The 24946-nt window shown below is 46.8% G+C and overlaps 1 protein-coding gene across 3 annotated transcripts; it reads left to right on the forward strand.

Moving 5' to 3' along the window:
* Positions 1-23402, forward strand: LOC115308357 (DNA (cytosine-5)-methyltransferase 3A). 3 transcript variants are annotated; one of them, XM_040208132.2, is made up of 12 exons: positions 1-37; positions 98-142; positions 4094-4227; positions 5620-5684; positions 9924-10122; positions 16025-16170; positions 16229-16358; positions 19106-19257; positions 20029-20114; positions 20304-20382; positions 21227-21348; positions 22385-23402. In XM_040208132.2, exons 4-12 carry the CDS (start codon positions 5676-5678, stop codon positions 22551-22553), a joined length of 1092 nt encoding a protein of 363 aa, XP_040064066.1. In that variant the 5' UTR covers positions 1-37; positions 98-142; positions 4094-4227; positions 5620-5675; the 3' UTR covers positions 22554-23402. The 3 variants fall into 3 exon arrangements, with proteins under 3 accessions (XP_040064066.1, XP_042144858.1, XP_040064067.1); XM_042288924.1 differs by having other exon boundaries at positions 9-142; XM_040208133.3 differs by having other exon boundaries at positions 9-142; positions 16229-16319.
* Positions 23403-24946: the final 1544 nt, after the last annotated feature.

Below are 24946 nucleotides of genomic sequence, written 5' to 3' on the forward strand. Positions count from 1 at the left end.
AGGGCTTTCCCACGCGTCGAGGCGGGGAGTGGAGAGGGTGAGGCAAGCAGCAGGTGGGCTGCCGGGATCGGTCACTCACCACCACTCACGCCGCCAGGAGGTGCTCTTGAGGACCTGCGGAGGGGCAGAGGGCGCATCGAGGGTAAGCCGACTGCACCTCGTTCGAGTTGCCCGCTTGGAATTGCAAGGAAGTGCAGTCGCACACGTAAATCGCCAGTGAAAGGGAAGAAAGAGCACTGGCAAGCTGGTGAACTAACCCTATTTTGATGAACTGGGGACTGGGAAAAATAAAAATATGAATGGACAACCACACACATCTCAAAACACGGCTACTGTTTTTAAACGTCATATTTATGCATGTCGTCCACCCTCTCCGAAGGTTATCAACACCTCCTTCCAAAATGGTTAACAAAGAAACAGGCATACAGCTTCCCTGCATGGCCCCCAACAAAAAGCACAGCTAACATAAGAAATATACTCCTGCTGTGTAACTATAACGTTGTAAAGTCAAATCAGCAGTGTCCTGATGTGTCTGGTTGTCCGGTTTTTTGTTTTTCCGAGCCTCAGATTTATCATTGGGGAGATAGATTGCATTGAGCTTCATTCTTGTGGAGGAGCGCGCACCAAGGGCATTGTATATCGCCACAAAGAACGGAAGACCAAATGTTTTTACCACGTCCCTTTATCCTTTTCACTGCCGGGTTTTTCTCTGACTGCTCTCTGCATGTTGGTTCAGCGGACATTTTATGCTAGTAACGATCGGCAGTGGTACTCTTCTTTGCATGCGCCATCACCATTAGAAGCAGAAATACGTATACTGTAAACAACTTATTTTTTGCGGGCTCAATATTTCGCCATTTAGATCAAAGCTGAAGTTTTGGAATAATTTGCGGGTTCTAATTTTCGCGACGCGGTGGGATCTCAATATCAATGTGTTTACTTTTTACCAGAATTGTTTGTGGGACCTATTTTTCGCGAATTGTAGGTGATCTGCTAAACTTGCTAAACTTAGGTCCTCGCGAAATTAAAGTCGTTTACAGTAATTCACGTGCAGTTGCGTCTTCCACTGCTGTATGCGGGATCGGCCAGCCAACGTAACCACAGCAAGTATTTGGCACTGGAGAAGGTTTATCTGCTCAACAGTTATATCCACGACATTCCGTGTAAACAAGCCACTCAGATAAGCTGCTTTATTGTTATCATTTTCATCGGTCTCAGAATTCATCAAAATTTCATAAATTGTTTCATCCGTCAAAGAGCGGACGCACTTACCACTGTGATGTGCGATGGCTGCGCCGCCGAGACAAAGCGACAGAGCGGATGAAGGAACATGTGCCCCACTTGTTGCCAAATGAACATGCAAGTTTTACGCATTTATTTTGTGACCTCTCCATATATGGTGCGACAAGCCCGCAATAGTTTTTTTTTACGCTAATTGCCTTGGGAGTGAGCTTAAATCGCAAAACATGTATACACGGGAGTAGTGGGGAGGGGGGGTGCGACGTATCCTGAGAGTGGTACTGAAAGATTTAATTAATGGTTGTATGGTGCACATGAAGAGCCGCCGACGATAGGAACATCATACGCAAAGTGCTTAGTTGCATGGACTTGGTGTCTGGTTGGTCCACTGGTCTCCAACGTTACTGCTGGGTGTTTCAATTGCTCCTATGGAAACGCAGCGAAGCCACCAGTCTTCAAACAATGCGGCGCCGCTTTGCACGGGAGACAAGAGATGGTGCAAGCGGTCGCGATGCCAACTGTCGCCAACGAACGAGCATACAGCTCTGAGAGCCGGCGTCTTTAGCAGACAATATTTTCAACTCAAAAGTGGCGCGAGCTTTTCTGATATCAGTTTCCAATGCATTATTTTATCATCCTTACTAATCAAACATATTGAATGGACAGATAATCAATTAAAAAAATGGTTTGTCGGGATATTTTGACTGTTTTTTTTTCGGGGTACTGATTTCGTCTGCTTTGCAGTTCCTTTTTTATTTATTTATTTGAAAATACTATCTGTCCCTTACCATAGGAATGGTAAGGGAATGCATAGGAATAGAAGACATGAGTAAATTTAACACAATAAAGTAACTACAGCCCAAGAATCAGTCATCAAGCACATACAAACCCAGTTCACGCTACCTTGCACCGGAACAAACACGATGCACACATGAAACTATGGGCAACATCCACAATAGAATACAACAAAGTCAGCCCATGCAATGTAAAATGTTGAAATAAGAGGTGCGAACTCCCCCCGGCTACATGCACCTACAATGCTTTCCGGTAACTGGTTCCAATCTCGTGCAGTCTGCAAGAAAATTTCATATTTCAAACAATCCTTACCAAACCTTTGTTCTTTCATGTGCCTTCCGTGCTTGTTCCTCATTATTTGCATCTTATCTTCACTGATATATCGATTCTTGTCGATCAGTAGTAAGTTGTTTATAATTCTGTAAAAAAGAGTTAGCCTTTTCTGTTTCCTGTGAAGTTGGAGCGACGGTAAATTGGCTTCGCCGTAAAGAGGGAACACAGATTCCTGCCTTCGGTACCGCAAGCACACAAAACGCACTGCCCGTCGGTGAACACTTTCTAGTTTTAACTGCAATTTTTTTACATGTGGATCCCACACTTCGCATGCGTATTCTAAAATGGGGCGCACTAACATCTTGTATGCAATCAGCTTAGTTTCCTGTGACGCAAGTTTGAGCGTGCGCCGGATCAACCCTAGTCTTTTGTTTGCTTTATCAACAACATTTTCTATGTGTGTCCATTTAAGGTCTGAAGTTATAGTTACTCCAAGGTACTTATAATCCGTGACATTTGTTAACGTAACCCCCTGAATGGTGTAGCTGAACCCCAAAGGCTGTCTCTCGTTAGTAATGGTCGTGCATACGGTTTTTCGCATGTTCAGGGTCATTTGCCATGATGTACACCAATCAGTTATTTTAGACAAATACCGTATTTACTCGAATGTAATGCGACCACGATTGTAAAGCAAGGGGCGACTTTTCACAGAGCAAAAAAAAAACACGAATGTAACGCGAGTTCAGTGAGGGAAAAAAAGTACTTTAAAAGGTACTACAATGTGGTCCGCAGAAGCCTTTTCGGCTGGGTTTACACTTCAAGAGCACTTCACACTGGAGCCTCCACCCACGGATAGTCGATTCTGTCACATCTACCCGTCGAGCCGCGGCAGAGTTTCCGATTTCCTCAGCCATCATAATTGCACTTCTTTTAAAGCGGGCGTCGTACTGAGCTCGTCGCGTCGCCATTTGCTCGAGTCCAGTTGCGGAAGCACGTAGCAGCAGCTCACAAAAAACGGACAACACGGGCACATGGGTACAGTAATCCTAACGGAAAGAGAAAGCGTTGTGAAGGTAACCCGTAACCCTAACAAGGGCGCAACGAGTTGCAAACAAGAATAGTATTGGATAGGCTGTTTCCAGCGTGTATATGTTGTCAGCACAAGATTGAAAGATCCCGAGATTTGTCGTAGCCATTTTAAAGAGCCTGTGCTGCGACACCGCCAAGGCAAATTTTGAAGCGTTTCGATTATGACGCGAACCCCCAAATTAGGTAAGGGAAATTTGAAAAAAAAACTCGCGTTACATTCGAGTAAATACTATTCTGCCCATGCATCAAAAGTGGTCCCGGAGCTGCAACAAATGACGTCACAGAAGCCAGAGCGTCACGCTGCTGGATGTTTTGATTCTAGCGACTAAGCGTAGAAGTTGCAAAACAAAATACGAACATAAGTGTCGCCATCGTTGCGGAGTCCTAACTCCTGGCTGCCTAAGTTTCCGTGGGCTGTTGATCTGGAGAGCAGCCTGGAGCAGAACAGGCACCAGACACGTCCACCGCCGCCGCTCTAACACCTTCAGGATAGTGACTGGTGACAGCGCGACACCGTGTCCTCGGTCTGAAATCGAGAGACCACCTTTTAGGATACGGTAAACGGACCAGTAGGAGATGCATTCCAGGCACTGTAATTCGAGGTACCGAGGCCACTTGCAGTGGCACACGGTGCCCTCCCCGTTTCTATCTAGCCCAATGCCGGCCGGGCGGGCCGTGGCTCCGGTTGCTCTCGCAGAGGTGTGCGTGGCTTGCGGATCGGTGCCAGGCGTTGCGGCCAGCAAGCACCCCCTGGTGGAGGGTGCTGTCTGCGCCGACTGTAGGGGCTGCCTCCTGGAGACCTTCTTCTCATGCCAGGACGACGGCACCTATGTGAGAGCACGGCTCAGAAGTCGCCGACGGCCGGAATTCGAACCGCTCTTCTTTGTGCCTCCCACTTGGATCTACGGCGTGCCTTCGAGAAATATTTAGTGTCTTTGTCACAGCAGGAATAGGCTATAGCATCGCCAAATGCTCAGTCTCTACCCAAATGGGGCGCTAGTTGTCCGAACCAGTTGCCAAAATTTTATAACTAACTGTTCAAAAGTTGTAGTAAGTGATTTTCTGAAAGTTTGAATTGGAAAATGGGGCCCCTCCCGGGTAGTTTACACCATTCAGCTCTACGTATTCGTGGGCTTCGACGGCCGCAGTTTTTCCATTGAAACTTTCCAAAAATTGCTTATAACCTTTGAACCAGCTAACAGCTGCCTCTAAAACTTTGGCAGTCAGCTGAAACTGCAAGTGCTAGATTTGAGCAGAGACCAAGTATTTGGTAACATATAGTTTAATTTAAAAGTAAAAAACGAAAAGAAAAAATAAGTACTATTTTTGGGAGGACATTTTGTATTTTTTCGAGGTGGCAATTTGCAGCACAGGCATTGAGGCTTGCCAGCTAGTAATTTTGTCGTAGAGGTGTGCGTGTGCAGCTTAAGAGGGTTTGAGGTCAGGATCGCCAAATGGCAAAGGAAAGCGTTAAATCGTCGGGTGCACCCAAACCTGTTTGTGGGATGGCAGGCAGACGTACGCTTTGCACTTTATTCTCATACCTCCTTCGAGCCTACCCTGGCAGGTGTGGAGGCAGGACCAACGGCTCCTAGACAACGGGGCCATTGTGCCGAATATTTTGCATCACCTAGTCGAGGTCGGCACAGGAACCAGATTAGACACGATTGCTGCATCAACGTTTGGCTGAGGCTCGTGTTCTTGTTGGTTGAATACAAACCACGACCGAATGTTGATGCGGCATACGTTAGAATTGCACCCCGCACTCGCCGCCGGTGGCCCATGTGAAAAATCTATAGCTCTGCAGCCTCGCTATCGGGGAGGTGTCGGACGCTCGGTTGTTCAAGATAGCGCTCGTACCAAGTGTGGTAATGCATTGCATTGGAGCGCATGGAGCGAAAGCTGGTGCTGCAGAACCCATGGATCCCGGATTCGATCCCAAACCCCTACCTGTTGTGATCTGGAGGAGTATATTGTACCGGCGTCAGTTGTGTATCACTACTGCATGGCGCACGTTAAAGACTCCAACTAAGCGGTGCTACTGCACTAGCTAGATTTCTCATCTACTGCGTAAATCAGTGTCACTTTACCTCAGACAAACCATCCTTGCACTGTCTAAACACAAACGTCAAATTTGATTTTTGTTTTTTTAGTCTTGCAATTGTTATGTTTCTTTTTACGACAGACAGCCTCTCATGTCGCTGGAATCTGCTTGTTTCGTAGGACCACTGCGTCATCTGTGGGAGGACCGGGCACCTCGTCGTCTGCGACGTGAGCTCATGCAACAGGTGAGAACGGAGGGAAAAAAAACGGCAAACCCTGTTTCATAGCTGTCCAAACAAGACACAGCAAATGCCGTGCACAGCATTTGCTGTACCTGAAGTGGAAGTTTTCTTCTCGTTCTAGTCCACTTTGGCACATTTGTTAGCCAAAGGAAAAGTTACTTTCTCACTTGCATCCTTTGGCAGAAGCTTGGAGCGTGCTTGTTAACGCGAGTAGGAACAGCCAATCCATGCTCTGCTGGCTCTCATCAAGGCCTCTGCCGTCGTTGTCAGTTTCCAATTTCCCGAAAACAAGAAAGGGAATGGGATGAGGTGAAGAGGAAAGCCATGCTGTTTGCGTAGTTGATGTCCTCGCTCAAAACTTTTGTGCACGCCGGATTTTTTACGCTTTTCGTAAAGTGCACACTTTTTTTTTTTTTTGCCATGCACAGCCTTTGCTGTGTTCTGTTGGGATAGTCCTTGAGTCGCGGGGCGTTGAGGTGCCGGCCAGGCAGAACCGATTGACGGCATGTTGCACCTTACTCACTCCTGGGAGGGTACTTCCCTCAGGTGCTTCTGCGTGGGATGCATCGAGAGGCTGGTCCATCGGAAAGAGCTCGAAAAGGTAGGGCTGGACCCAGGCGCTTTCTCAGTCAACTCGTTTGTCGATTGACTCGCGCACTTGCCACGACCGGGGTTTTTGTGATGGCGTGTGCGGTGGTCGATCGAAAATTAATCGCAGCATTTGAAATGCTGGCACACAAGAGTAAAGGCCGGTTCACACACCTGCAATAGGTTGCAACCGTGTGTCGTGTGCAGCTTTGTGCTCTCTTACGACGAGGGAAGAAATTGACAGAATAAACATATTGGTTTTGCAGTATTTGCGATATCAAATGTGCATCCATCTATGAAAAATGGTTGTTTATGATGCTAAAAGTTTTCCAAGCTCGTGAGGAGGTATACGGAAGTTGCTAGTGTTCCCCTGCTACATGATAGATGGCGCCAGTGTCTTCTCCCGTAAAAGATATCAAGACTGCACAATGTGCCCGGTTACAAACGTGAGTGTGTGAACCAGCCTTAAATGTTTTTTTTGTTTTTTTTCATGGGCCTCTTTCCTTGGGCTATTCAAAGCAATTTCGGTAACACTGGGGCTGTCTTCCATTTGTCACTCCACATATACGGAGGATGCAAGATGCAGAACTACCTAAAGCAGGTCAGTAAGGATCAGAGATGGCATTAATGACTGTAATGAAATTACAGTAATTAAATTACTTTAGGTAATGACTAATATAATAAATTACTTTTCTAGGCTGGCAGTTAAGTAATGTAATGAATTACTTTCGAGCAGTCGTTTAGGAAAATGATTCATCACTTTTTTTTATATATAGACAGTTTGTTGCATGCATGCGAAATGTCATGAAAGAAACATCGGAGCAAACACACCATGGTCATCAGCTTGGGGGTAAACGTCTTATGGGCTACAATGCGAAGGGCACGTCACCAGTGAGATCAACACATTTTAAAGCATGAAAGGACTGAGACCCGGATCTGCACCGTCCTTGCTCTTTTGTCCAGCAGGGTCAAACCGTAAGCTTTGACCATCATGAACGACAAACGACCGGACTAAATAGTTAGTCCCAAAGGCATCGTTAAGGACCCAAAACGTTTCATGCGTAGCCTTGGCCTTGGTAAGTAAACATGCTTTTTGTAGTCGCAAAAGATGGGAAGCGATAAACGGCCGAAATTCCCCTTATAAAGGCTGACGTCTATCACCCGTCTTTTACTGTCACTTTTTATGGTTCTTTAAAAGCAGCAGATAGTGAAAGCTGTATGTATTACTCTTTCAAAGAAAGTGACTATTTTAGCCTTTATAGGTGTTTTGAAGATTATAACTGGTTGCCCATTTTAGAGGCCGTTTCAGCTGATTCAGTGGCAAAATCGTTCAGAGCAGCAGTAAAAAATGGAATTGATCAGTTTATTCCTCAGCGACCATCCAAGCCCGAAAAGTACCCTGTGTGGTATTCAAAAGATCTGAATCACTATATCCGCAAAAAAGCCCACTGTCATAAAATGTACAAGAACAACGAAGCAAGAACATGGTACGCTAGGTTTAGCATCTATCGCTCTCTCGTGAAAAAGTTGTTTATTTATAACGAGCGTGTTTATTGGAGGACAGTGGAAGATACTTTGTTACACAATCCAGATAAACTTTGGAAATTTGCCAAAGAGCACACTAGAGGCAGTGGACAAGGTATCAGCTTAAAGAGTGATTCAGGATATCTGTCTGACCCTAAAGGGGTTGCTAACATAATTGCAAGTCACTTTAATGGTTTCTTTCTTTTGGATGTTCCTGCGGAAAGTGCATTTTTGAATGATCACAATTACTCGGACGTCTTTGAAATGATGGAGGCCATAAAAAAACTGAAGCCGAAATTATCAACTGGCATAGATTCGATTCCCAATTTTATTGTCAAGCGTTGTTCGAGTGCGTTTTCACCGGTCTTAGAACATACATTTAATATTTCCTTGTGTATGGGAGTTTTTCCACTTGTTTGGAAGGAGTCGGTTGTTGTTCCAGTACACAAGGCTGGGAAATTTAATACTTCTGCTGCAAACAGTTATCACCCTGTGGCCCTGCTATGCACTTTTGCAAAGGTATTTGAGATTTTAGTGCACACACAAGTGTCTTTTTATTTTAATCAATGCATTACCGCCTTTCAGCATGGTTTTCCTAAGGGACGCTCAGTTGAGACTAATCTATATACCTTTCTCGATTATTCGGCGCCCTACGTCTATGGTCGTGGTCAGGTTGACATCATTTATTTTGGTCTCTCCGAGGCATTTGACAAAGTTAATCATGCCTTGCTCTTGCATAAGCTATCGCAGAACGGATTTTCGCCTGTGCTCATAAATTGGTTCAAAAGCTGTCTGACCGAGCGTCATTACGTCGTTCGTATTTCAGACAGTTTTTCTGATTCTTTTTTTTCTCGTCTAGAGTACCCCAGGGCTCCAATTTAGGGCTACTTTTATTTCTGATTCTTATCAGTGACATTGAAACTTGCGTACCTAATTCAAATGCGTTGCTACTTGCTGACGACATCAAACTCTTTTTGACAATTCGTTCGAGGGATGACTGTGTGTTTCTTTAGAATGATGTGCCGTGTATACTTGATTGGTGTATGGCAAATCTTTTAATAATTAATCCTGAAAAAACTAAGGTATTGTCGTACGGTAGAAAATGGGAACCTGTGTCATATTTGTATTCGATTGACGGTAAGATTTTTTCACGAGTGTCTCAGTCGTGATCTCGGCGTGCATTTTGATAGTTCGCCATCGTTCAGCTACCACGTCAGCCAGATTGTTTGTACCACAGTTAGATTGCTGGGAATGATGACTCGGCATTTTGTGGGTCATGCTTGCTTGCTCCGCCTGTTTTGCTCCCTTATCAGGTCTAGGTTGGAATTTGGTTCGATAGCGCCGAATTCTCTTAGTGCACATGACGAAGCACAAATAGAGTCTGTTCAGAGACGCCTGGTACGCATAGCTTATGATACTCATTTTGGCAGAAGACATTTTTATAATTATGAACTTTTTTTTGCTACAGTAGGGCTTCAAGTTTTATCCACCAGAATGCTGACGCGTGATATAGTATTTTTGCACAGAGTAATTTATAATGGTATTGACTCCGAGCTTCTATGCAAAGTTAATTTTAATGTTCCGGCTCGTTTTAATACAAGTGTCTTTTACTTTTGACACTCCGAACAATCTATATAATGTCTTCGCCTTTATCTAAAATGCAGATATCTGTCAATAATTTTGGAAATGAAAACTTAGATATTTTCAATAACTATGTTGAATTAAAAAAACAATTGCATAATGTGCTATTTTATACTTAGTGATGTAGATAAGTTGGTCGAATTGATTTCTGTTCTTCATTTGAGTTCATGATGTATATTTTGGCATGTGGAATTTGTGCATGATTATTTTCTTAACTTTTACATACCAGTGCTGCATTACAGACTTCTGGTCGTTTATGGGCACAATAAAGAGACATGATGATGATGAAGTTTCACCAAGTTGTTCGTTACTCCTCAGCAGACGACCCTTGCAACTATTTTGCATGTCAAAGGTGAATCAACGTGGCATTAGGTAGGTGGACATAATGTTTTGGCTGATCGGTAGTGCCGTCCGCCTTGCTATAGTTGTGAATAGCTCGCCGTCGTCTTCGCGGACGTAATCGCAGTGCAGTGCAATGTGTGGCTGCAGGTGCTGGCAGCCTCTCCGTGGCGGTGCTACCTGTGCTCCGGGCGTGCGGTGGGGCTGCTGCACTGTCGGCCCGACTGGCAGCAGCGCCTCCTGGAGCTCTTCCGGCCTCCGGGGCCCCGCTGCCCGCCACCCCCCGTGCCGCTGGAGGAGGAGCGCAGGCCCATCAGAGTGCTCTCTCTTTTCGACGGCATCGGCACAGGTGATCGCCCGAAAGTCTCGTGCATGCGCACTATACTCCCTGTCACTAGTTGTGTGCAGTACAGGTGAAGGCAATGCCAGGTGAGGGGAGAAAGAGCAAGCACTAGGTAGGCTGGGGAAGAGGAAAGAAATCTGTTTCTAGCGTTTCTAGTGCTCTTCCTTTCTCCCGTCGCCCTCCATTGCCTTCCTCTCCCGTCCCACCTTCCTAAAGTGCTCACCCTTTCTCTCTTTGCCTGGCATTGCCTTTGCCTGCATTGCGCACATGTAGTGACACGGAGTATAGAGAGCTTAGATTTAAGAGAGGGTGCAACTTTAATAAACCATGGCGAGCGTCTGCAATGTAACGTCGGACGCCTCCCGGGTGGACTGGTCGCTATTGTGCGTGCGCTGCATCGTCGCATGGAGAGGAGGAAAGCGGGCAGGAAAGTGGAGACGTTGGCTGACAGCCAACACTTCCATTTCCTCCTCTCAGCTTGTATCGCAAACGCAGCCCATAAACCACGTGACGCCTCATTGAACAGTTTCAAAACACTCTGAAATCTAGGCACACTAAAGACCACGTTCGAGAGCCATTACCCAATACCATCCGAGACGTTGCGTGTGCACGACGTCGTCAGCAAAACACTAACATGCTCCAAGCAGTGAACATGCCGAAGCTCGACGAGAATTGCCGCAAAGTGGCGGACACCATCCATCTTGGCATCACCGCGTGCTAGCCTTGCGCTTGTCAGATGCTGCATGACATGCTGGCGGTGATGCTGACGCAAGCGTGGTGGTGCTGCGTCCCTCTAGTGGTGATGTTTAGGGGGGGGGGGGGGGAAGGGGGAAGGCACAGGACTCTTCATCTTGCAGGGTGAAACAAGGAGACGGCAGGCTCTTTAAATCGACCGCACGGCAGGCTCTTTAAATCGACCGCAAAATTCGGTTTCTTAACCTATCACGCTACGACTTTGTGCAGCGTTGCCCACAGATGGTGCATTTTTTTTTGTAACATTTGCAAAGAGCGAACTTACCTGAGAAAAAAGTAAAGAAACAAAAAGGCTTAGCTCCTATGAAAACGTAGCGACGCCACCGGTCTTCAAAGAGCACGGCGCCATTTCGCATGGGAGACAAGAGATGGCGCAACGAACGCCACAAACGGACGAGCATACGGCGCCGAGAGCCAGCGTCTTTAGCAGACAATCTTTTCGACTCAAAAGCGGCGCGTGTTCCGCAGGCGGTGACAGTCGCAGAAACAAAAACAGGCGCGGTAACAACAAGGAACTGCAGTTCCTTGTCTGCTAAATACGCCGGCTCTCGGCGTCATCTGCTTCTTCGTTGGCGGCAGTTGGCGTCGCGACCGTTTGCGCCATCTCTTGTCTCCCGTGCGATACGGCGCCGTGTTGTTTGAAGATCGGTGGCGTCGCTGCGTTTCCATAGGAGCTAAGCCTTTTTGTTTCTTTACTTTTTCCTCAGGTAAGTTTGCTCTTTTCAAATTTTACAAAAAAAATGCACCATCTGTGGGCAAAGCTGCACAAAGTCGTAGCGTGATAGGTTAAGAAACCAAATTTTGCGGTCGATTTAAAGAGCCTGCCGTCTCCTTGTTTCACCCTGTAGGTGCACAGCATATCGATCTACCCCAGCGTACAGCCAACATTGTGGTGCAGACAAATTGAGCTTGAGAGGAAACTAGAAAAAGCAAAAATGTTTTGAGATTGGGAAATGTCAATGGCACACACATTACCTTTGAACTCGAGGGGGGTCGGGTGGGGTCGGGTCGGGTCGGGTCGAATCCAGTCGGTCGATCGGTCAGTCGGTCGGTCGTCCCCAGAGCACCCTTGTAAGTTCCTCGAGCAACCAAATTTCCTCTACCACCTGTGCCCCTATTGAAATTGTTTTTCTAGTTTGAGCATTTCAGCAGATCAGACCCTCCCATTGATTCCTAGATTTGTGGCTGAGAGCCAAACGCTCTCTAGAATGGCTTTTGTTGTTTACAAGGTCTGGAGGCTTCTCTACTGTATGGGCAGGATATCGTATGCTGAAAACCCCTGGACACGTTTCTGGTGCCGTGGTTCGAACTAAGCTCTTCCCTTTCTCCTCCAAGCCCGCTTTTGGAGAAGTCTGTTTCAAAGCCCGGCCTTTATCTTTTTTTTTTTTTCTTTATTCAGAGATCACCTTGCAGGCCCGAGGTAAATAAAACAGGACGTACCATCCTAAAATTTCCACAGCCGCAAGCGACTGTGGGAATTTGCAAAAAATAAAAAGCCAGATAGAGACAATCAGGAAAAATTAAACTTTAACAAACTAAATGTTACTGGTAAGCTTTTCACTTGGGACAAAGAAAAAGAGGAAGTTGTTCCTGTCTCGAAACATTGACGCCCCACTAAGAAAAAGAAAACAGTCCGTTGTGTTTTAGTTGCTGTTGTCGTAAATTGCAGATGTATAGCAAATAAAGTGGATGAATTTGCAGGATTAATCGCATCCGTCAAGGCTAATATTGTGTTTTGGGACAGAATCTTGGCTGAATCCCTCTATCAGCAATAGTGAAGTATTTCCGAAGGAATTTATTGCTTATCGGAAGGATAGGCCCCGCCTCGGTGGAGGGGTCTTTTTTCTGGTTCATTCTTCACTAACGCCATCTGTACTCGATCTTGGTCACGACGCCGTCAGGTCAATCTGGTGCACAGTCACTTTAACTGATCATTCCTCCTCTGTTGTCGGGTCGTTTTATTCACCGCCAACCTTGGATTTCGGCACATTGCAGCTACTGTATGATATTGTCTCCGAGGCCTCTTGCCAAACTATTTTGCTAGCGAGAGATTTTAACTTGCCAGACCTAGACTGGCAAGACGGCACTTGTGTAAACAAGGTTAATAGCCACGTCAACCTTGAAATGAAAAGCATAGCAGACACCTTTGGATTGTTACAGTACGTGAAAGAGCCAACTCGGAATAATAGTATTCTAGACCCCTTTTTTTGTAGCTCACCAAATCTCGTTAGTTTGGTAGACGTCATTCTGGGTATTAGTGATCATCTCGCGGTCATTGCAGGCATCAAAACAGAAACTAATTGGTCGAAGGCGTGTCCATCAAGGAGAGTCTGTTTCTTTGAGAAAGGTGATTACTGTAGTATTTCCGGTTAACTTCTTGACCACTTGCCTGTTTTTGAGTGTCTGTTCGAGGATTGTGATATCCATGCCTCATGGTCGGTTTTTAAAAAGAAGTCACTTGACCTTATGAATAAGTATATCTCAAGCATAGATTCGACAATGCTTAAAAAACAGAAAAAACCATGGGTGGCTTCACGTCCTTGGAATAATTAATTAAAAAACGTAGGTGAGCATTTGTTAGATTTGACAAAACCAAAAGTAACTATCACTTCGAGAAACTTGCTGAGGTAACTTGGGAATACAAGTTGAATATAAAAAGTGCTAAGGAAAATTATTTTTGTAGACTAAATGATGAGAATAGGTAAATCCTGAAGTGTTTTGGCAATATAAAGGGATGCAGCACCAATTTTGCAGGAATAAACAATATTTCCTATAAGCGGCAGGTAATTGTAAAGGATGCAGAAAAAGCTTTGTGTTTAAATAATAACTTTTGATCTGTTTTCTTACCCAAATGCAACTCTAATTGTTTGTCACCCGTGAGCACTTTCGCAATAATGTAGCCAGTGGAACTAAGCGTGAGTGGTATTGAAGTGCTAATAAAGAGTATCGACGAAACTAAGGCAAATGGCCAAGATGGCGTTTGCTCTGTCTTTATTTAATTTATGCAAAGTCACTATCTGTGGGTCTCTTACCAAACGACTAGAAGACCGCTCACATAGTTCCTATTCACAAAGGTGGTTCTAGGAAAGATGTTGAAAGCTACAGGCCTATTTCATTAACCTTCATCTCATGCAAGATCATAGAACATATTTTATACACTGAAATAATAAATCATATATCAAAAAACAATCTATTATTTAAAGAACAGCACGGTTTCCGTAAGAGCTTATCTTGCACCACGCAACTTGTCGAATTTTATTATGACTTGTCATCTGATGTTGATGGGAGAGGCCAAACAGATTGTATATTCCTAGATTTTTGCAAGGCTTTCAATACCGTTTTGCCTTTACTTCTGCTCAGTAAACTTATGATGTTAAATATAGACTTGACGGTACTAAGATTGATAGAAAATTATTTGCTAGAGTGTTGTCAGTGTGTATTAGTGAATGGTAAAAGTGTGGCATACGTTAATGTTACATCAGGGGTCCTACAGGGCTCGGTCTTAGAACCGCTTTTGTTCTTAATATATATATATCAATGATATTTCCTTGGCTATTTCATCTTGTGTTCAGTCGTTTGCCGATGATTGCGTGGTGTACAGTGTAGACCGCATATAACGTATGTCGCGGGAGTCGCGAAAATCCGCACTATAAGCGGTACCGCACTATAACCAAAACATCAATTTTTGAAGCCAAAATGCATGCCATCAGACAACTTACCTTTGTAAAAGAATTTATTTTATGTTAGATGAAAAATAAACCTTTAGTTTGAGGAAAGTCTTTATTTCACCAGACTAGTACACTTCTCTCTCAAGTGTGTCACACATTTTGAAAGAAATGAGCGACTTTTGCCTGGCGCAGCCTTTTGACGGCGTCGCGGGTTGCAGATGGACGTTGCGAGCGTTCAGGATTGCTAACCCTAATCACTTTTCTCCGGCAATGAAAACGCGTGAAAATTCGCATCCTTTATACGGTACGCGCCCGTAATACCTTCAACTTGAGCACATGCATGAAATGCTCCAAATGAGAAATCCGGGCGATGTTCGAAAATACAAATGCTTAGAAAGCACCACTGTAGTCCAAGTAAACAAACACGACGACACGGGCGTTTCTTCCGTCTTGAGAGTGCCGCCACAACATCGCCGCACGAGTAGGTGGATCTTCCCTTCTAGTACGTGCTGGGTTATCATAGCGACACACAATGAAAATTCACAGTCAAGGATAGCGCTTCTACGCGGAACGATGAGCTTCTGCGCAGTCTACATCGACGATCACAACCGACGCCATGTTCGCGGATAGAAGCAGCCGGCCCGCGACCGGCATGCAACGCGCGCGAACACTTTTCGACCTGCGATTGGTCTGTCGTTGCGGTTGTTTTCCAGCGCAGCAGAGGGACCAGGAGGGACGCACACACGTGAACGACACGTGTGTGCGTCCCTCCGTCGCTATGGCAACTGAAGCCTCTCTTCGCTTCATCGAGCAACCTCCTTGCCCCGCGAGTGCTGCTTACGGCTCGTTATCTAGGGTCGCACAGGGAAGCGTGCTCACTGCGTCGGTCGGTCGGCGCTGTCGCCGGGCTGTTCCGAAAACCGCACTATAACCGGTATTTCCCTTCGCGCGCCTGCATTTTAAGCGGTATGTAATTACATGGAGTTCTATGGGAGGCGAACCGGTGGTTTAAAAAAGTTGCGTTATACCCGGTCCTGCACTATAAGCGGTTACGTTGTAAGTGGTCTATACTGTACAGAAAAAGTAGTAACAGAGATGATGCCGCCCAGTTACAAATAAATTTAGAGTGCATTACTATGTGGTGCTCTACATGGAAAATGACTTTAAATCTCAAAAAGTGTGTAAATTTATGTTTCACTAAAAAAAGGAGGAAAATCGAAACCCAGTATTATATAAATAAGAATAGTAAGGACTCTACATTTAAATACTTGGACGTCACGCTATCAGCTGACTGTTCGTGGAATTTTCATGTGGATGATATAGTTGTAAAGGCTGGCAGGGCACTGAACTTTATACAATGCAGCCTAAAATGTTCACTCCCTAACTTAAAGGAAACCGCGTATTTAACATGTGTTAGGTCGATTTTGGAATATGCCTCTGCCGTCTGAAACCCGGAACAAAAAACAAGACGTTCTGCTCTATTGTAGGAAGGTTTGTCCTGGATCAGATTGGCATTGCAGTGGAGGCGTACTTCGCCAGCGAGGTGGATCAAGGTGCCATTAACGTGGGCATCACCCAGCATGGCACCGGCATCAGCTACCTGGGCCCTGTGGAAAGTGTGACGGATGCGCAGGTGCGATTGGCGATTGCCCGCGTGCCAACTGCGAGCGAAGCCGCCCTTCCCTCGCCAGATCCAGGCACTGTGCCCCGTGGACCTGCTTCTGGCAGGGTCCCCTTGCAACGACCTGTCCCTGGTGAACCCTGCCAGGAAGGGCCTCTACGGTCAGTGCTGCTTCCCTGTGCCGCTCTGGCCTCCGAAGCGGGCATGCTGTTGCATCCTGTACCGACCTGTAGTCTGCCGCAACGTGTGCAATACAAGTATGGTGTCTGGAACGCTTCTTCGACGGGCGTGCCTAGTGTTCTATCCCGCCCATACATCAAAAGCGGTCCCGAAGTGGCAACAAATGACGTGACAGAAGCCGGCGTGTCATGCTGTCGGACGTCTCGTCCCTGGCAAAAGCACGACGGAAGGTGAAAGCATCACTGAAAGTAACGAGTGTGTGCTGGAAGCGAAGCTTCTCCCGCAGGTCTTGCATTGCGACAGACTGTACATGGGCGTCTGTCGCTGTTGCATCATAATGTGTCCATTTTGTACAGTAATCCCTCGCTCTAACGAAATCACTTTTTTCGAATTATCACTTTTATCGAAATTTAACGCAGTCCAGACCGAAATGCACATAATTTTACCCGATTATTCTAAGTATATCAGTTGCCGACAACGCTTATTACAAAGGCCGAGGTGCTGAAAGCACACAAGCTTACTCGGAGGCGTACGGAGACCCTTGCGTTTTCTTCCCCTCCCCACTGAGGCAAACAGCAAACTGGGAAAACGGAGTAAATCGGTCACGGAGGTCAGAGCACGCAGAGCTCACAGAGCGCTGCTTCCAATGCTGATGGGCCAACGCAGGTATGCCAGCAGGGAGCAGCGGGAGCACCGTCAACATTCCGATGCTACTCGCGGCGCCTGCGCCCAACGCTGCCTGGCTCTTGTCGGAATCGGGTCAAGGGGGCGATAGAGCCCGGAGGAGATCATCCCTTCAAGAGACCACGACGCACACGCCTATGCGGGCGCGCCTGCAGCATACCACACGCACACGTATGGGAGATTAGGAGTGTTTACCGAAAGTGTTTACCGAGGTTGAGAAAAGTGGCCGGCCCGAATCGGAAATCGCCAAAATACGGCATCGGCTGTTCGACACTGTCCATTATTTTGCAGAACAAGCAAGGCATATTGGACGGGTTTGAGAAGTTTCTCATGCAGAAGAAAGTGCACTCGTGACCTGAAGTTGAAACATCACCAACTGCTTCGCGCATATCAGATTTTCTCTTGCAAGCATGCTTGCCGAGCCGGAGCACAATTTTCACAGCTACAGCGGTCTCTGCAGGAGTGTGTGAAAACATGCTGGCAAAGCCACTGAGGGCAACATTGATTTTTTCATGCTTGTCATTGCGGACATTCCCATTGTTGCTCCCGCCACGGATGCTGCGATTGTAGACCTTGCATGCGGCCAGGGTAAACACGAAGCGACGTCAGAGAGGCACCTCGTGGAAACGCCAACGTCTTCGGAGACGCAAAACATCCTACGGCTGCTTCGAAACAAAGTGGAGTGCAGCGGCGGTGACAGTCTTCTTGCAATTCCTGGAGCAAGTCGAGGAGAACTGATACCCAGATGAAATTGTCGGCAAACTCCAGTTAATTATATTTTTACTCGGTAAAGCTGCCACGAGATGTTTATAACAAAGATTTGTTTGATTAAAAATACAGTCACAGTGTTCTGTAGTGTTCCCGTCCACCTTCAAGGCTGGTGGCACTGTTTTTCTGGCTCTCATTTTTATCGAATTACCGCTTATATAATTTTTTTTGTTATCCTGTTGACTTCGTTATATCGAGAGATTACTGTATTTGTTGTTGCATGACAAGCTGTTGAAGACGCATGCCACCCGGCCATTTGTGCTTTGACCACCGAGTGCTCGGCATTCTAGGGCTGTCTCTTACTCGAGAAGTTGCGTAGCGAAAAGCTTGGCCGTTAACTTGACACTTTTTTTTCGACACTTGTAGCAGGGCTATCTGGTGTGCAGTAATCTGCTGCACACATTTGTTAGCAGTTCTCAATTTAACACGGGGTATGCAACGTCACGAGGAGCCGCCACCAATAAAATTCATTACCTGCCTTCTAAATTCAACGCAGTGTCATGTGACCAGGTTACATGACTTCATGTAAAGGCTGGTTCACACACTCGCATTTGGTTCAAAAAGTGTGTGTGAAGCCTCGTAATCTGGTATCCGCAGAACACTTTTCGCGTATGTTTTTTTCATGCATCATTCTTTCATCATGGGCTTAAAAAACCTCTGTGAACGTTAATTATAAACAGTCATTTCTTATAGATAGTATGTTCATCTTGCAAATACTGCAAAACCGTCTCTCTAGTGAAATATAACATTCCAGGGCCACCTCATAGATTGCACCAGAGTCCCAATGCGTTCTATCACTTTTAAGAGGGCACAGGGCTGCACAGTGCACTCAGTTGCAACCAAATGCAAGTGTGTGAACCAGCCTTAAAGTTGCACTAAAGGGCTTTTTGTGGTTGTCTGGTTATGGCCCTTACCCAATCTATGGCGTCTAAGCATTCTAAAAACAAGTTGATAGCCAATCGGTTTCCTTGTTAAAAACTGAATCCAAGATTGCAACACGGCCGTCTTTCTGCGATTCAGCGCAGAAACGAGAGGGTGCCGGCGGACGTGCGGCAGCCAATTGTAAGTTATTGCTCCAAGCGCTGAGACGGGGCCAATTAACTGCGAACTGTGATCACTCGCAACTGGCTGTCGTACATTCGACGGCACCCTTTGGTTTCTGTGCCCAATCGCACCAAAATGGGGCGCATAGCACTCTTTGATTCCGTTTTTAATAGGGAAATTGGACGTATGTCTTGGATTTTCTAGAATGCTTAGTCTGTAGATAGAGTGTGCACGTCCTGGGCACAACAGTTGCCGCACAAATTTTTGGCAGACTGCAGCGGCAGCGGCGCTTTGTTCTTCGACTTCCACCGCCTCCTCCGAGCAGTCCAACTGGCCAACAGGGGCCACCACCTGTTCTGGGTGTACGAGAACGTTGCAGCAATGCCTCGCGACTGCAAGAGGACCATCTCTCGCTTCCTTGAGGTCTTGATTTTTTTTCCCCTCTTTTCTTTAAGCTTCTGGTCGAGATTTGAAATAGACTCCCTCTGGGGGGTCAGTAGGAAAATCTTGACCCGGAGGAACTGTGGTGGACAGCGTTAATTGTCCGTATTTCATGAGACTGATTCCCACATCTGCGGAGAACTTTCTGTAAGTTTCAGTGTGCCATTGTGCATAATTCGAGGATTCTGTTTGAAAAATAACTGGCACCACCTGGCGGAAAACATGGAGAGTTTGAGGATTTCCAGGATGAAAGAGTGTTCGCAGAAAGTCTGGGCGCAAACGAGCTGGTGAAGATTAGACATAACACAATCTCGAGAAGGGTCACTTTTGAGACTTTTGGTGCGTGTGTCGTACTTTGCTCGAGGTTGTGCTATGTCTAATTTGCACATTTGGAACATGTGCGTGCACTACATTGTGCACATTATATTACAACAAAACTGGGGGTAAAATGGTGAGCCACAATAGGCTCAAAAGGGACTTTAGCAGAGCCCAACTCAAGTCACCACAGCTCAGTGAAGCCAGCAGGATCCAGCTCCTTTGGTCAAGGAATCACTCGCACTCGCTCGAGCACACAGTCGCGCATTTTCATATCACAACCTCCCGAACCGGCGATTTCCAAAAACAGTTCATTTTTATAGAAGAAACGCTCTCAATGGTACCTCTCGTCCAGTCGCCGCAGCGTACGTTTGCGTGGTGGCGCATGCCGAGCAGGCGACACAACCTGCGAGTCGCACGGACCTTTTTCGCTTGCAGTGCGAGCCAACGCTCCTCGACGCACGATTCTTCTCGGCGCAAGTTCGGGCCCGCTACTTCTGGGGCAACGTTCCGGGCATGTACTCGTAAGTGCCGCTGCAGCACCTTACGGCCCTTTTTTTATGGTGCCTGGAACAGGAGCGTCTCCAACTGTGCATTTACCGCGTCTAAAAAAACAATTCCTCGATTTCTGCCGATGGGACACTAAGCACGCCAGTCCGAGACGCGTTTCGGGTGCCACTTGTTCGGTGCCTGAGGGTGCCCCCTGTTCCCAGAGCCCTGCCTCCTTGCATCCTGGAGCGGAGCGTCGACCTGTCTTCGGTGCTGAACCCCCTGCTGAACAGGAAGGCGCTGGTGAGGACGCAGGGGGGGGAGCACACTTTTTCCAAAAGGGCCGCTTGTTCAAGCGAGGTGAAGCCCCGATCACCGATTCGGTTCCGGGCCTGTACTGGCTTCCCTTCATAGAAATGACGCTGTCTTTTTTGTGGATCCGTACAGCACAAGAAATGGGAGCAGCCGAGTTCTCGTTGGCGGGCGCACCCACCACCGACAGCAGTCGAAACTGTCATACGATAGAAATAAAAAACGAAGTGTGCATACACGGTTTCGTTTTTTGAACCGGGACAAATCCAAGCTGTTTGCTAAGCTCGGAAATGGCCGCTTTCCTATAGGCGTTAAAACTTTACGCTTCACTTGTGAAGATGAGAATTGCAACAATCTCAAATTTTGGCCAACAAGTATTGCAGGAAGCGGACTTCACTCCTGCAGGAAACTTAATGGGTGCCATGACGCGAGGTGGCCATTCACCGTGCGGGCACTGTCGTGTATCTCCAGTCTCTCAGAAGCGCACGCGCTGTTATCGTTGTGTTGTTTGCTTGTCCACGGCCACTTTGAAACTGCGCTTGCATTCTAAAAGGAGCACAATTACACACGTCCAAGTGGGAAGTGCAACGTCTGAAGGTTCAGGAACCTTCCTGCTCGTCAAACTCCAACGCAAGATTTACGTTTTGTGATCACATGAGCGAGAAATATATCCCGCTCCAAACCTAGTGCCTCTTCCTTGCAAGCGCAGCAGCCAAATTGGTAAACACGCGACACCTTCTCCACCAGTGAGGAGTTGGCGGTGCAAGAAATAGGTGGCGATATACTCTGGCTCTTTTAATTAGTTACTTCATTGCGCGCTCACTGCGTCTCGCAGGTGGAGAAAATCCGCACGGTGACCACACGGAGCAACTCTCTGAGGCAGGGCAAGCAAGGCATGCTGCCGATCCAAGTCGGGGAACGGGGAGCCGACGTGCTCTGGATCACCGAGCTAGAGCGGTGAGCTTCACCCCCTTTTTTTTTTTCCCCGGGCGGGACAGGCCCGTGGATCAGGTTTGCTGGATCACTCGTTTCCCGTCGGTTTTCCTGCCAGCGGTCTTGTGCCGGCATGCATTCACATAGTCATCATCACACACATTAAAAATGCTGGTTCACACACTTGTGACTGCTTACGACCGCATGCCTTAAAGAACCCCTGAAAAGAAAAATTTTTTTTAAACAATGTGTTTGAGACGCGAATAAAAGAAAAAATTAATTTAACGCAAAAAAAAAAATTTAAAGCAATATTGAAGGCGAGAGATTTATTTAAAATTCAGCGCGCAAAGTCCATGACGTCACGGGACATTCCAGAATTACCATCTCGGGCATTCGCTCTTTCCACCTCAACGAAGCGGATCCACCTCTCCTCCAGGCACCCTAAATGCTGAGAGAGAAAACAAGTGGAAAGGAGGTGACTGCCAACCAAATCGCATCTCGCGCCGTCAAGATAGCTCTAAAAAATTTATTTTTCGCGTAAAATTTATTTTTTGACATGTGTGTCCCAACCAGACGGTTAAAAAAAATGTTTCTTTTCAGGGGCCTTTTAAGATACCTTAAGATTTCTTATGACAAGAGAACACATGCAGTTTCCACACATTTTCTCTGAATAATTTTTTTTCTTGACTTGAAAAGCTGAGTGTTACAAATGACCATTTCTCATGATAGTAGGAACATTTGGTCTCACAAATGGTGCAAAACCTTCATTCTATAAAAATGCAGTTCCAGGGTCACCTGATGGATGGCGCGAGCATGTTCTCTCTCTGTAAATCGCAAGAACTTGCTCCCAAGAAAACGTGAGTGGGTGATTGGGCCTAACGCCAATTCACGCACCTGCGCTTGGTTACGACCGAGCGCTGTGCACCCTAGGGATACAGTGCCGCTTCTCCGCCGCTCTCTTATTCTTTGTCTCAAGACCACTGATAATTTAGTGCATTCTGCTCTCCTGCCGTGGGTTCACCGTGTGGCAGTGTTCCAGCGGAACACCCTCAATGCGCAGGGTGTTCGGCTTCCCGAGCCACTACACGGACGTGGGGAATCTGTCGCTGGGCAGGCGTCAGCAGCTGCTGGGCCGAGCCTGGAGCGTGCCCGTCGTCTGCCACCTGCTGGGGCCCTTGAAAGACTTCTTCCGGGCAGGGGAGCGCCGCCCACCCACACAAGAGTGTTGAGCCCCCGGCGCAGACAACGGTTTTGAACCTGAACCTCGGTGGCGTATTCGGAAAAGCTTGCGGAGTACGTCAACGGGCCAATTTTGGTGGAGAAAGAGGAGGGGGGGGGGGGTTCTTAGAGGGCTAAGGTAAACACGCCTTAGCAATTAACTCTCTTTTTTAGCCTTTAGTCGGCTCCCAGACTTGCTTACGCTTGTTGAGTATGCAAATCTGGGAGCGGACTAAAGGCTGGTGCACAAATCACCGAGGCACGTTTACCTAGGTTTCAGTCCCCCCTTGCCTCTGTTCCCCCAGGTAAGCCAGGTGATCGACGTGCATGAAAACGTGCTGGTCAGAGTGCCGTCGATTCGCTCCACAAGCATTTCTGAATATGCTTCCCAGGGCCCGCGGTTGCCTCTCGACGTGCTTCGCAGGAAAGTGGCGATGCGGGCGACTGCTACGAGAGATAAAGTGCACGAGATCAGAGCCCCAGTCTCTACTGCAAACTTGCACGTGATGAAGCTTCTCGTAACTTTCGTTTATAATGTACCTATATCACAGTACCATTCATTTTGGGCCCAGAGATTGCAACGCGAAGGATTACGTTGCTACTTCCAAACTGCCCTGCTGTTTTTGAAAGTGCAAACATACTTATACGTACAAGTGATGTACTTTTGAAGACTAGTAACCAAACGTAACATTCCAACGCGTTTTGTGGCTCGGAACGCATCGCTCCATTCCTGGTCTAGTAGAAGCATGTTTCTTTGGAGCCTTAATGGATGCACAAAACAGCACCATTGTCACCCAAAGTATGACAGCATACATAGAACCAGCTCATATCCCCGACAACCTAATAAAGTCATTTCTGTTAACATTGGTGTGATTTCCTGTTGCCAGAAATGTGGTTGAAACCACGTTTCGAGCATTGAGCACTGCTCCATCCATGGAGATTGCTATACTATGCCGTGCAGTGCATGAAAAAAAAAAATCTTATACTACAGCATCATCTTTGCAGATCTTTCACATTCATGTGGTTTTAATGCAGAATGTGCTATACAAGGTGTATCTAAAAAAAGAGGTTTTGCAATCGCAAAAACAAACTGTCTATTGTTGAACGCTCAGTTTCTGCCTAAATCTAGCGTGACCTGTCTGAACCAGATGCCTGAGTTTCACAACGAATGTTATCTTACTAAAAAGCTAGAAACAATTTCCGGAAATTTTTTATGGTAAAATGGCGGCCGACGAATGCACGGGGCTGAATGGTGATAACTACCGAAAACGGGGCTGCGTTTGCCCGTTAAAAGTTTCAGAAAATCACTTGTGACTTACGAACAAGGTAACAGCCCTAGAAAGTGGTCCTTCCATTTCCACCTAACGACGTCACTAAAAGGCTTGAGGTACACATAAGCGCTTCCTATGAGTTGTGAATGCGAAAGCATGAATGTCATTTTTTGAGCTGCAGCCACTTCTGATCCCCTCGGCACCAAGGCCGCTTGTGATCGCCTCAGCGCCGCGGCAGCATGTGATCCTCTCTGTGCCTTGATTGTTTCTGCTCCTGTGCCGGTATGTAGTGCCATGAGGTGGCACCAATTGAAACTGACACGCGACGGCTTCATATCATTGCCTTTTTGCGTGTTTTCAAAGCTGGGATGCCTCAGATCGCGGCTTCGGGAATTTATCTGCCGTTTGGCACGGCTGATGACGTTGGCTCGCTCTATGGGACAGTTGATGCTTTCGCATTAAAAGTGTCACGTCGTCGCCGACCGCGATCCTGGTGGCGTCGCAGCAACAGTGGTGGATATGGCGGATGCCCCTTTCTGCTGCAGGCCGCTCTGCGACTCGACGGTCCACGGAATCTTCCACAGCGAGGAGTTGGAACACCGGCGACACTCGCGTTTGCTTCTACTTTTTGCCGGGACCCCTAGCACCACCTGGCAGGATCACGACATCCGACGTGACATGCCAGCTTCTGGGACGTCATTTGTAGCCACTTTGGGACCACTTTCGATGTATAGGCGGGATAGGACGTCGAACACACCAGCCGAAGACGCCATTGGAAAGAAACTGGCCGGCTTCTCTGCGGCGCAGGCCGAGACGTAGACGTAAATATTCTTGCACTGTGGGGAGCTTTCGACGTGCTGTCTGCAGATGCGGGGTAGAGGAGGGAAAAGCACGAGTATGTTTTTTGACATAATTACTTTTAAGTATGTGGGTGTGGCACAGAAATGACGATGGGGTTGCTCCTATAATAATCGTTAGTCGTGTGTGAATAGTGGATTGTGTTCGAAGCGAATATTGAATAGTTCCTCCGAGCGTTTCACCATTGTTGTACTATGCTTAAACGAAAACCCGGCTAAACTTGTGAAGGTTGTTTCAAGTTTCCACTTCTCTGTAAGCTAATTTTAATCTAACTA

This window comes from Ixodes scapularis, unplaced genomic scaffold (genome assembly GCF_016920785.2).
Source record: "Ixodes scapularis isolate PalLabHiFi unplaced genomic scaffold, ASM1692078v2 PGA_scaffold11__112_contigs__length_91849675, whole genome shotgun sequence".
NCBI lineage: Eukaryota > Metazoa > Arthropoda > Arachnida > Ixodida > Ixodidae > Ixodes > Ixodes scapularis.